Raw genomic sequence first — 14,067 nt, forward strand, 5'->3', positions numbered from 1 at the left:
AGCGGAGCTAAAATAAATATTGATATTGAAATGAAAAAAACTGAGAAAGAAAGGCCTGCCAGGCAAGCTCATTTGCATACTGTTTGGCAGAATCACTTTTCACAAAAAATTCCATACCTAAAAATGAAACATCCCAGCAGTTTTATAAAAGGGATCTACCATAGATGGTCTTAATAGAGTGAGATTTAGAACATAATTTTGCTAACCTTATACTCATCAAAATGAAAATAAAACTTAAATAATCAAATTTTATCATTTCTATTAGTCACTAAAAAAAAAGCATGGTTTGTTGTACTTTTCATAGCCAGTATTTACTTTGGCTGATATGAATAATCAACATTTGAACTGAGCTGTTATTGCTGTAAAGACTGACACATGCTGTTTTATACTGTGCCACCATTAGCAGCTTAGCAGCCCCTGGCTACATGGCATGTAGTTTTTTTTATTCAATTTATCATATCAATAACATTTATTACTACATCATTATAAATGATTACTTGCACTGTTGATATGGAAACATGTTTTTCAAGTGAACAATACTGACAAATTATTCAACAGGCAATATGTAAAATAGTGGAATGAATCTCAACCAATCAAAAAATCACGCATGGAATAGATGTCAGCCAATCATACTATCATACACACTCAACCAATGGATATTATTGCACTGGCTGTATGTAAATTAGTGGAATCTCAGCCAATCATGAGATTCCACATGGTGACTTGCTCAACCAATGGGTATAATTCTACAAGCTGTATGTAAATTAGTGGAATAGATGTCAGCCAATCACAAGATCATATACGCTCAACCAATGGATATTATTGCACTGGTTGTATGTAAATTAGTAGAATGAATCTCAGTCAATCACAACATCACATATGGTGACTTACACAATCAATGATTCTTTATTCCACTGGCTATATGTAAATTAGTGGAATCTCGGCCAACCACGAGAACACACATTGTGACTTGCTCAACCAATGGGTATAATTCTACAAGCTGTATGTAAATTAGTGGAATAGATGTCAGCCAATCACAAGATCATATACGCTCAACCAATGGATATTATTGCACTGGTTGTATGTAAATTAGTAGAATGAATCTCAGCCTATCACAACATCACATATGGTGACTTGCCCAGCCATAGGATATTATTTTAGTGGCTATATGTAAATTTGTTAAATAAATCTCAGCCAACCACAAGATCCCACATAATTTTACAGAGTCTGAGTTTTACTACTGTCTTGTATGTTTGTTTTTGTGAGAGTGAACCCTGAAAAATATGCAAATTAGCATGCAAATTAGTCCGCCATGCTTGCCTCTGATCCTGGGGAGAACACTGCAGACCATGTGTAAATTAGAAGAATAGATGTCAGCCAATCACAAGATCATACTTTCCCAACCACTGGTTATAATTCTCCAGGCTGTATGTAAATTAGTGGAATAGATGTCAGCCAATCACAACACCATATCTGGTGACTTGCTCAACCAATGGGTATAGACTAAATTTGCAGTTACCAAATACAAGTCGCAAGAAATTTGAGACAGTAATGTCAATCCAGAAAAACATGGAGACAGAGTGAAGAAAGAAAAAAAAATGGCTGGCAGTTTGATCTTGGCAACAAGTCCTGCAATCCACTAATGAATTATCATCATTCAAAGTTGTTATGGTGAAACACCAGGTGCTACATGATTAATAACACTTTATAATTAATAAATTAAAATACTTAATAAATTAAGTTGTAAAGATTCTATGATCATTAACTGTTTATTTATGACTTGTGGTTCAACTAATTTAACCCAGTGAATCGTTTTTTTATCACAATAAATCAGAACCCTCTGGTGGGATAAAGTATTTAATAGTTAGATACAGTACTTATATGATATGAAATGAATATTCAAATCAAATACTTCTAATGAATGACGTCACAGTATGCAGTGAACACTTGGAAATGTTTGATTGGGTGAAAAGAAATGAGGGAGATTATCACTGTATTAGGGAAACACAAATGCATATACACTGTACACGAGGAGTACCATGTTCTTCAGTGTGCCACAAAGCCAGACTGACTAACTTGATTAACAATCATTATCAGTGGTCCTAAGACTAAACTGAGCCAGCATTGTTATTGGCCGCCATGTTTCCATAAAATACTTGCAATGAATGGAACTCCAGAGCGAGGCTGAATTTGAGGGCGTGCTTTTAAGGTGGCGTTATTGTTCGCACATGCTAAAACTGTTTCTGTAACGGTGTTGGTTGAGACATGCCATTTAAGAAGCCATGGCGTTGGCTTATTTTGTTCATTCGTGTTTCATCATCGGCTCAACTATGAAGCTGGTCCCCAAACTTATGTGAATAAGCAAGTAAAAACAGCCTAAGATGAACACTAATCAGTTCTTTCACAGTCTCACTCATTTGCATAGGTATTTCTAGACATGCATGTTTGGTGTTATATTCTGTGATTATATCTCACAATCTTGTATATCTTGCAATATCACGCCAGTAGCATTCTCTCATCTTATGAACCTTTATTCGTGGCTTTAGCTTTATGTAAATTACTTCTTACTATTTAAATAGGAATACTTTATTTTCACTGGAATTAATTTTTGCTGAATAGGCTTTTTCGGCGTTTTGCTTGGAATTTATTTTCACTGATTTTTGATGAGTTTAATGTGAAATATAAGAAAAAAAGTATATTCGCTGGATTTTATTTTCACGGAATCATCCGAAAATAGCGAAAATAAATTCCAAGCAAAAATAAAGTATTCTACAGTATTGTCTATAAGCCGGTACATAATTTTGCTATACAGTTTGGCAGACAATGTTAATGTTGACCATATCGGTATGTATTATATATTTCATAACAGCAGCAGTGAAGAATGCCATTATTTTGTAATGATGATAAAACATGTGCACACAGCCAATAAACAAGTGTGTCCACCAATAGAGAAAGTGGCTGGAAATGCACACATTCTCTCTTACCAAACTTTACCACTTGGGGGCGCTATGCACATATATTACCTGGTATGAGTGAAGTGACAAGCACATTGTAAATGGTAATAGTGCAGAGAAATGTCTGTTTACCTGTCTAGACCATTGTCTTTGGGTTCCCAACTTTCTTCAATTCTGAAACAAAGAAGAAATTAGCTCAATAAGATTCAATGTTTCAATAATCCTTGACCACATTTTTAAACTGTTATATTATACGCAAACATATTTGGCTTGGTATTTATTGGAAGAGTATGGGCATTAATAATCTAACAGGGATTAAACTTCACGGCAGCAGCAGAGGCCATTGCTTTGTTACCAATGTTATAATATGTACTAAAAAAATGGGTGCCTTCTCACAACTATGAAGTTCAAGCACTGTTATAGCGTGATATACTGTATGACTGAAGATCAGACCATTATTATAGGATGATACAACAGCCCAATAGGGCTTGACATACACATGTCATGTGACTCAGCTGAAAGGAGGACCTCAAATGCGAACAGAAAATCAATCAAACTTCTGCATATAATGACTGAATTGCTAACCCAAGCTTAGACTACCGATAATAGTTGTTTGAGTTTTATGGTCAGATATCTAAGCCAAGGTGTTAAAAAACAATGTCGTTAAAACAAGATGACTCATGTTTCCCTACATGAACTCTGTAAAGCATGTCATTATTCTGGACAAGTTTCAAACTATCAGGACATGTTAACGATTGTTAAAAGGGACAATCACAGCCTAAGCAGGGAGTAGTAAAAGTGATCATATACTATGCTATACCTAAGTTAGCAAATACTTTTAAATCATACATAGAGCTGGAATTATGCTGGAAAAATAAGCATTGTCTCCATGGCAACAAAAACTATTTGGAATATATTTATGCACTTTTATCCAAATTAATTAATACAATATTGCATTGGTTTGACTATATGATAAAATTGAGTAATAAAATAACGAATCCAAAAATAAGAGTGATTCCTGAAAGCAGTTAGCAGGTAATCTCAGAGTACCATACTTAAAAATCCCCCAAAACATTGCTTACTTGGAGTTTTGACAACCTGTTGATTGACTGCATTCATAGTAAATCTGAGTACTGTAAAATCTGTATTAATGGTAAAAGCTGTGGCTTCTATTAAAATGCACTAGAGGGGATGCGGCTTCTATTAGAGCATCTCAATTGTTCTAATACAGATTTTACGGTATTTCTAAGAGATATCAGCCAAGATGTGTCTTTATTTAGATAGATTTTACTGTATAAACCCCACTATTTCCAATTTTTCCAAAATTTTTGGCAATGTAACACACAACACTTATGTCTAGTTTCCTCTAAACTCTCCTGGCAATTTGTCATGCACTGTATGTGACCATGAATTTGTCTTGTTTGAAAAATAGTTAACATGCTACCAATGTGTATATAAAGATAAATATACTGAGCATCTCCTTAAAATATCCTATAATCGCAAGAGGCCTAACGGATGAAGAAATAGTGATTCTGTGAGAAAACTGAGATGCTTAGCAAAGCGTTGAAAACATGTTCATAAATTGATGATATTGATGTTCAGTTGGGCAGTAATAACTTGTGATGAACATAATACAAAATATTGTATCGGTATATCAGTTTTATTAATCATTTCACCACCGAACTTTCTCACCCAAATTTTTCTGCACATTTTTCTTAATATATTCAATATTTCTGGAAATGAACCCTTAATTTTGGAACCAACAGACAAAATTTAAGTCAATTTTAGTATTTACTCAATTTTTTTTGTGCTAATTTTCTGAAGGAAAGTGCAGACTATAAATTATTTTGTGAATTTGTGATGAAAAGCGGGAACTGGTGGTGAAAAGCGGGAACTGGAGATGAAAAGCGGGAACTGGTGGTGAAAAGCGGGAACTGGTGATGAAAAGCGGGAACTGGTGGTGAAAAGCGGGAACTGGTGGCGAAAAGCGGGAACTGGTGGTGAAAAGAGGAAACTGGTGGTGAAAAGAGGAAACTGGTGGTGAAAAGAGGAAATTGGTGGTGAAAAGGTTACCGTAATTTTGAGAAGTAAATTATGAACATTATAATTGTAAGAATTGAAAATCCAACATTGCAGAGTCATGATGTATATACATCACGTAAGAGAACGATATGTATTTACTATAAATAAACAATTCATCGTAATTTCATTAAAATTCAATGATATATAAGATTAAAACATGCATTTTGTATGACTTGATGAAACTCAAACACTGATTTACTCACGATAAACGATAAAAGAAAAAAGAAAAAAGCAGCAACTATGCAATAAACACTGTCATTGGAAGCAACATGTGGCAACACGAATAGAGCTTTGTCTGCCTTGTATGCCCAGGCCAATAAAATACAAGCCATGCATGGCACAGTCCTTGTTAGTTATCAAATTTAAGATATACAGTTTTCTTTATAGTAATATAGTTGGAATACAAGTCATTGTCAATGACATGTCCCTGTTTCGTTCATATTTGAGTGACATATACATTCAAAGCAGATCATGACCGAAATGCACCTGCATATGTAAACACATTGTGCTAAATCTGAACAAAATCCATCCATGCATGACTGAGATCCGGTTCTGGAATTGTGAAAATACGTGATTTTGATGCATTTTCGGCCTTAAAATGGCCATCATTCCGCTATTGTTAAGCAGATCATGAAACAAATGCACATATCTATTTGTGACATGATGTACCATGTGTGTGTGAAGTTTGAACTTGATCAATCCAGACATGTCTTGGATACGGATCCAGAACTGAATTCTTTAACAAAATGGCCGCCAGTCGGCCATTTCGAACTTGATCCGATAAAAAAAAGACGTGCATCAAGGTCCTATTATGTTTAATGTATGTACCAAATTTGAACAAAATCCATCCATGCATAACTGAGATACGGGTCCGGAATGGTGAAAATGTGCGATTTCAATGCATTTTCGGCCTTAAAGCGGCCCCCATTTGGCTATCGTTAATGAGATCATGAAACAAATGCACATACATATTTGTGACATGATGTACCTTGTGTGTGTGAAGTTTGAACTTGATCAATCCAGACATGTCTCGGATACGGATCCAGAACTGAATTCTTTAAAACAAAATGGCCGCCAGTCGGCTATTTTGAACTTGATCCGAAAAAAAAAATGACGTGCATCAAGGTCCTATTATGTTTAATGTATGTACCAAATTTGAATGAAATCCGTCCATGCATAACTGAGATCCGGGTCCGGAATGGTGAAAATGTGCGATTTCAATGCATTTTCGGCCTTAAAGCGGCCGCCATTTGGCTATCGTTAATGAGATCATGAAACAAATGCACATACATATTTGTGACATGATGTACCTTGTGTGTGTGAAGTTTGAACTCGATCAATCCAAGCATTTCTCAGATACGGATCCAGAACTGAATTCTTTAAAACAAAATGGCTGCCAGTCGGCCATTTCGAACCCGATCCAAAAAAAAAAAATGACGTGCATCAAGGTCCTATTATGTTTAATGTATGTACCAAATTTGAACAAAATCCGTCCATGCATAACTGAGATCCGGGTCCGGAATGGTGAAAATGTGCGATTTTGATGCATTTTCGGCCTTAAAATGGCCGCTATTCGGCTATCGTTAATCGGATCATGAAAAAAATGCATGTGCATATGTCCCATATAATGTGTGATGTATGAGTGAAGTTTGAACTTAATCGGTCCATGCATGTTCGAGATACAGGTGATCACGGACGGACGGACGCACACAGGGCAAAACATAAGTCCCCGTTTTCGGACTGCGTCCGAACGGGGACTAATAAACAGGTCAGGAGTATGATTATGATTTTTTAACATTAAAATGATTAACATCTTGCATCTGATTGTCAAACGAGTACTTGTCCATATTGAGAGATATTGTTCTTGAAAAGCATTAATTAAAACAAAATCGGCTATTACAAATCTATATATCTATAACATAATGTATAATGAATATATAAAATTTGAACATAATCAGTCAAAGCATGTCAGAGATACGGCTCTAGAAGCGCATTCATAAAAACAAAATGGCCGCCAGTCAGCCATTTTGAATCTGATCTGAAAAATAAAATGATGTGAATCAGAATCCGATAATGTCTAATGTATGTACAAGTCTGAACAAAATCAATCCATAAATGCCACAAATGCTTTATTTTTGATGATTTTTTAGCATAAAAATGGCTGCCATGTGGCCATTTTGGAATCAGATAATCAAACCAATACACCTGTATCTATGTCATGAGATATAATGAATATATAAAAATTGAACATAATCAGTCAAAGCATGGCAGAGATATGGCTATAGATGCACATTCCTTTAAACAAAATGGCCACAAGTGAAACAAATTGATGTGCATATATATAATATTTTGTATGATGTATGTGTGAAGTTTGAATGTAATTGGTCAAAGCATGTCTAAGATATAGGTCCAACCACATGCATGCACGCATGCACCTGCCTAAGAGAACCTATAATAAACCTGCCTAAAAGGACCTATAATAAACCTGCCTAAGAGGACCTATAATATACCTGCCTAAGAGGACCTATAATATACCTGCCTAAGAGGACCTATAATAAACCTGCCTAAGAGGACCTATAATATACCTGCCTAAGAGGACCTATAATATACCTGCCTAAGAGGACCTACAATAAACCTGCCTAAGAGGACCTATAATAAACCTGCCTAAGAGGACCTATAATAAACCTGCCTAAGAGGACCTATAATAAACCTGCCTAAGAGGACCTATAATATACCTGCCTAAGAGGACCTACAATATACCTGCCTAAGAGGACCTACAATAAACCTGCCTAAGAGGACCTATAATAAACCTGCCTATGAGGACCTATAATAAACCTGCCTAAGAGGACCTATAATAAACCTGCCTAAGAGGACCTATAATAAACCTGCCTAAGAGGACCTATAATAAACCTGCCTAAGAGGACCTATAATAAACCTGCCTATGAGGACCTATAATAAACCTGCCTATTAAAGAGGACCTATAATAAACCTGCCTATGAGGACCTATAATAAACCTGCCTAAGAGGACCTATAATAAACCTGCCTAAGAGGACCTATAATATACCTGCCTAAGAGGACCTATAATATACCTGCCTAAAAGGACCTATAATATACCTGCCTAAGAGGACCTATAATAAACCTGCCTAAGAGGACCTATAATAAACCTGCCTAAGAGGACCTATAATAAACCTGCCTAAGAGGACCTATAATAAACCTGCCTAAGAGGACCTATAATAAACCTGCCTATGAGGACCTATAATAAACCTGCCTATGAGGACCTATAATATACCTGCCTAAGAGGACCTACAATAAACCTGCCTAAGAGGACCTATAATAAACCTGCCTATGAGGACCTATAATAAACCTGCCTAAGAGGACCTATAATAAACCTGCCTAAGAGGACCTATAATAAACCTGCCTAAGAGGACCTATAATAAACCTGCCTAAGAGGACCTATAATAAACCTGCCTATGAGGACCTATAATAAACCTGCCTATTAAAGAGGACCTATAATAAACCTGCCTATGAGGACCTATAATAAACCTGCCTAAGAGGACCTATAATAAACCTGCCTAAGAGGACCTATAATAAACCTGCCTAAGAGGACCTATAATATACCTGCCTAAGAGGACCTATAATATACCTGCCTAAGAGGACCTATAATATACCTGCCTAAGAGGACCTATAATAAACCTGCCTAAGAGGACCTATAATATACCTGCCTATGAGGACCTATAATAAACCTGCTTAAGAGGACCTATAATAAACCTGCTTAAGAGGACCTATAATAAACCTGCCTATGAGGACCTATAATAAACCTGCCTAAGAGGACCTATAATAAACCTGCTTAAGAGGACCTATAATAAACCTGCTTAAGAGGACCTATAATAAACCTGTCTAAGAGGACCTATAATAAACCTGTCTAAGAGGACCTATAATAAACCTGCCTAAGAGCACCTATAATATACCTGCCTAAGAGGACCTATAATAAACCTGCCTAGAGGACCTATTTTCAACACCATGTCAAAAACTACATATCTTGGGGCTGCATAGAGTTTATGTTGCCCCAGAACAATGTATTTCTGAATTTGATGACACAATGCATTAGAGAGTAGTAGTGAGTTTCATAAGTTATACAAAGCCATGACTAAAACTTGTTAAATTTAGCAGAACAAGAATCCTTTTCCAACTATCATGTCTATCATTAACACATGGATACTCTGTATTCCGACTTCCCATGGTTTCTAATCACTTTATTTAATACTGGCTCAGACAGGGCAATCGGCCAAATAATGAAGTGACACGAAGGTCACCAAGATGATGACCCATTACGGCGACTATTTTGTAATTACTCTAATTCTCTCATGATATGCATCACATGTGTTGCCACTGTACATTTAATTTGCCACTAGAGGGGGACATACAAATAATACCATGTTTGATGTAAACTGAATACAAATCTGAGTGCAAGATTAAATAAAACTTGCTTTTCATATACTTGAGTCATGTTGATGCCAAATTTGTGGCCCAAAATTTGTTTAAAATAATGGATGTGCCTGAGCATACTAACAGGTTTTATCCATATTCTGAGTTTGAACAGAATATATAATCCCAAAAAATAATGCTCTACACATATAAAATGTAGGTTTTTTGACTATTTTGGGGTTAAATATGGCCACTAGTCAGCCATTTTTATCTGAACATAGCAGAAAAAAATATCTGGGACATATGTATACTGTATCAACAATGTATCACATTTGAAGAACACTGGTCCATGAACTTCTGAGATATTATAGCCGACTGGAAAACAAAATCCAATCCCTAAGCTCCCAGTCTGGGGCTAAAAAGATACAAAGACTTAAGAATATTGTACATGAACGAAAAGTTGCACACATATATAAGAAATCCTTGAGTTTGACATATGTATATATGTGCATAACCAATGGACTACACTGAAAACAACCATTAGAAGAAACATGTGTACCAAATGATGTATCTTATCAATTAGGAATAAATTATAAATACCAAAAACTGTTTTAATTTAATTACTCAAAACTAGACATAGGATTGCCAATCAACTTGATAAAATAAAATTTTACCACAACCTTTCATACTAATATACAAAATTAATGTAAGAAACTTCTTGTATAGACAAATTGGGCTATGGCTGGTTTGATTTAATCTGAAAATGTATCTCATCATTTATTTAAATGTTATTACAGCATCTAGCAAAATCAATCGTCTTTAGGACTACCGACATTTATATTTAGTTACAAAGCACTTAGACTTTATCACTTCTAAGAATAGTCTATTTATATATTTGTTTAAAATTACAAATTGTCAAAAGCACTCTTCTTCCACTTTAACCTTGAAGAGGTTGTATTCGCTTGCTGTAATGAATGATGGGAAAAGTGGCAAAATGTCTGTCATTCATCAACGGCGGTGTAATCATCATTGTTGTTGTCATAAACTTTTCCTGTGGACATAACTTCAATAAGATTTAGCCGACAATAAGCAAACTCGTATATATGGTTAATCTGTAAGCATAGTTGGCCTATATAGCGTTTGGCTTTTTTATTCATGTTCATATTGATTCCTCACTAATATATTGCATGATTCAGTTGAAAGTTTGCATACAACTATACTTTTAGGTAATAATGTAGGCTGTGTTTTTTTGTGATTCAATTCAATTTGTAGAATTGATAGTCATTCTGGATTTTGGTTGCACACTACATTTTTAAGTGATTCAACCAAATATGCTCAGCCAATTTACAGTAAATTGACAGCAACGACTTATCCCCTCACAGCACTATTTAGCTAAAATGTACACAACCACTTTTGGATCGCTGCTAGTGATGGAATTTAGCATTAAATATAGAACAGAGATTGTGTATTTCAGAGTTTATCAAAATGGTAGCTTGTTTGAAATATACATCTTTATACTCACAATTAAACATGATTACTTCCACCAAGAAGTCCCGAGACCCTGGTTTTTCACTGAGACAAGTTTCTGCAACTAAATTGAAACACCTGCACTATTAAAGCCCCCCCCCCATAATTACTGGTATCACAATCATATCTTGCATATGTCAAGACTTTACACATCCAATGTTTTAAAAATTTAATTATTAATTTTTGATATATTTTTTAAAATTAAAATTCATTATTTATTTGCTAGTAAATTTTTGGTAATTGCAAAAGCCCTCAAGAATTTTAGTTAAAATAAGAATAAATATTATATATTTGAATACAAAATATTAAACAATTAAAACAATGAAATAAAATGCTCAACAATACATCACATTGGAATCAGATTAGCCAAAATGTTAACACATGGAAAGCCATAGATAGCTGTGATAAAATCATAAAACTGCACAATGTAACTTTTCAACAAAGCATATCAGATGAGTTTTCATATTATTTGACCAATACACATCCACCTTAGTGACAATTCAGTCTAGATACATGTATTATAGTTACGGCTGCCTTTCTACTGAAACCCCCATGCTGGTGGACACTTGTGATTTTATAGATTCTGAGACAGACACAAAATATATAACATCATGAAACCTTGTCCCAAATTACTTTCACTTTGTAAAACCGAGCCGTCTATCTACTTTTTTTTTTTTTTTATGATGCAATTTCCTCGTTTGCTCCATCATGACATAAAACAAGGGAAATTAAGACATTGCCAGAGATTACAGATTAGATACGCATAATCTTAAATAGTCTAATCAATGGTACACTTAAACTTCTGTGTGCCCACTGCATCTATTTTTTAAAACATGTGCAATGGATTATGGGTAAAACAATTAAATTATTACAGGAAGTCTCAGGCTAGAAAACTAATTTGTAGACCTTGATGAAGTAAATCATGTGACCCATTCTAATCCAATCTATACTGTGGTAGGGGGTAAGGTTGGAAATTGTAGTGCTACTCAGCCCCAATATAATCTCTAGAACTGTAATATTACAGCCACACACTATTTTGTTTATTTCTATAATACCATCAGTCTTGTAACAAGCCGCATTTATTAATTACTTTTAAGCATTTCTTCAATATTGACTACTGGTAAATGATTAAGGTGACTGAGGCTAAGAAATAGTCTTATTGTTTGTGTAAATACTTCAAAATATTGTGAAACTGAAAAAAAAAACGTCTTTCATACAGAAAACCAGACCCAAACATTCATGCTTCTACATTAATGCGGTGTAGATTTAATTTTCAAAAGAGAGTAGAGAGTACACTGACATCCTCAATTTTATTAATTAAATTCAACCAAATAAAAAACAAGCAGCCTCTCGGGTGAGATAGCTCCGCTGTTAGCAATGCACATTTCAATTAAAGAACTGAAGATATCATTAGAAAATGAACAAATATGAAAGGTTTATCTGAGGTACCTACCATACATGTATAACATCAAAGCAATCAAATTTGGGGTTGTTAACAAGAAGTCAAAAATATCACTTTTTACCAAAAATATTCATCAAAATTAAAGAATTGAAGATATTATCACAAAATGAACAAATATGAGAGAGGTCTACCTGAGGTACCTATATGTATAATATCAAAACAATCTGACTTGCGGTTTTTAACAAGTCAAAAATATCACGACAGACAATTACTCATATGATAAGTTCCGCTTGAAAAAGTCTACAGCGGAGCTAAAAATAGTACCGGTATGTTTTCAGTAAACTGAAACACTGATCCTGTGTCTTTTTATGACTAAACTACAAAGTGGTCACTGGAGGGTGCTCACTTCCTGTGTCCAGCTGAGTGCTAGAGAAATTCTTTACACAAAAATGTTGGAACATATGTACATTGCCATGTATTATGGAAATATCATTTGTATAATGCTCCTGTTTAAAAGTATGGACCCAACATGGCCAACAAAATTGTGTTGACAACAATTGCATGATTTGAAAAAAAAGAACAAAAAAAAAAATATGACAAAAAACCTACCCACCCTACCCTCTTCTTATTTTCAGTATTACCAGAAATAAATATTTTATTTGGCTTGATCTAGAGACACTAGAAAATACTAGATGATACACAGAGTATGTTTATTACAACAAATATACATGTACAAGTCATACAGGGGACAATCAATATCTTCATTATCAGGTCGTACAGCAGACAGTAGAAAACAACATTCAGAGATGAGTGATTTCATGTTAGATACCAATTAAATTAAATTAAATTGTAGCATATTGTATAGCCAATACTGTAGAATACTATATTTTCAGTATTTAACTTTTCATCACCAGACTTCCTTGTGCAAATTTTTCTGCACGTTTTTCTTATATTATTCAATATTTTTGGAAATGAACCATAATTTTGGAGCCAAGAGACAAAAATCTGAGTAAATTTTCAGTTTTTACTCGAAAAATTTGACTATTTGTCGCAATCTTTTGAAGGAAAGTACAGACTATAAACTGGACTATTTTCTGAATTTGTGATGAATGAGAGAACTGGTGAAAAGGTGCGATGAATCAGCAAAAATAAAATCTATGGTTGACATGAAGAATATAAATAGCATGTGGCAATCCAAGTTACAAATGCCAGCATAGATAAATCGAGCTGAAATACAGGAATTCACAGTAACACAAATAGCAGCTATGGTGGGATTTGCGGCAGAGACTGATACCGTTACATAGTAGCATATTAATTACAAATTTGATATTTTTACTCACTGGTCAATGTAATTAGAGAAATCATTTCCAGTGAATATTACACATGTTTAAATTATTAAAGCTAGACATATTGATTTTGTCTGCAAGCTGTATAAATAACTAGTTCTTGGCAGTTTTTCATCTGTTCTCATTTAGGCAAGTAGGACAGGTTTTTCACAATGACAAAGCTATGCAGTGTCACAACTGCAATATCAAACGTCATTTTACAGTGATTATATTTATGCCATATATCATGGGATTTCTATGTGATGAGGAAATATGATATTTATTGAAATCCTCATAATTCGTGATATAAATCCTAGTGACTTGATTGGTCAGTTCATTGCAGGCAGACTGA

General features: G+C 34.6%; 1 protein-coding gene across 1 annotated transcript in view; it reads right to left on the reverse strand.

Moving 5' to 3' along the window:
• Nucleotides 1-14,067, reverse strand: part of LOC100374653 (ribonuclease P protein subunit p25-like protein) — a 128,768-nt gene that overhangs the window by 106,113 nt on the left and 8,588 nt on the right. Inside the window, exon 4 of the mRNA XM_006824032.3 lies at nucleotides 3,087-3,128. Within this exon, the coding sequence (XP_006824095.1) occupies nucleotides 3,087-3,128 (42 nt within the window). The remainder of the gene's footprint in view (nucleotides 1-3,086; nucleotides 3,129-14,067) is intronic.

The sequence above is a fragment of the Saccoglossus kowalevskii genome, chromosome 7, assembly GCF_978046115.1.
Source record: "Saccoglossus kowalevskii chromosome 7, keSacKowa6.1, whole genome shotgun sequence".
NCBI classification, from domain to species: domain Eukaryota; kingdom Metazoa; phylum Hemichordata; class Enteropneusta; family Harrimaniidae; genus Saccoglossus; species Saccoglossus kowalevskii.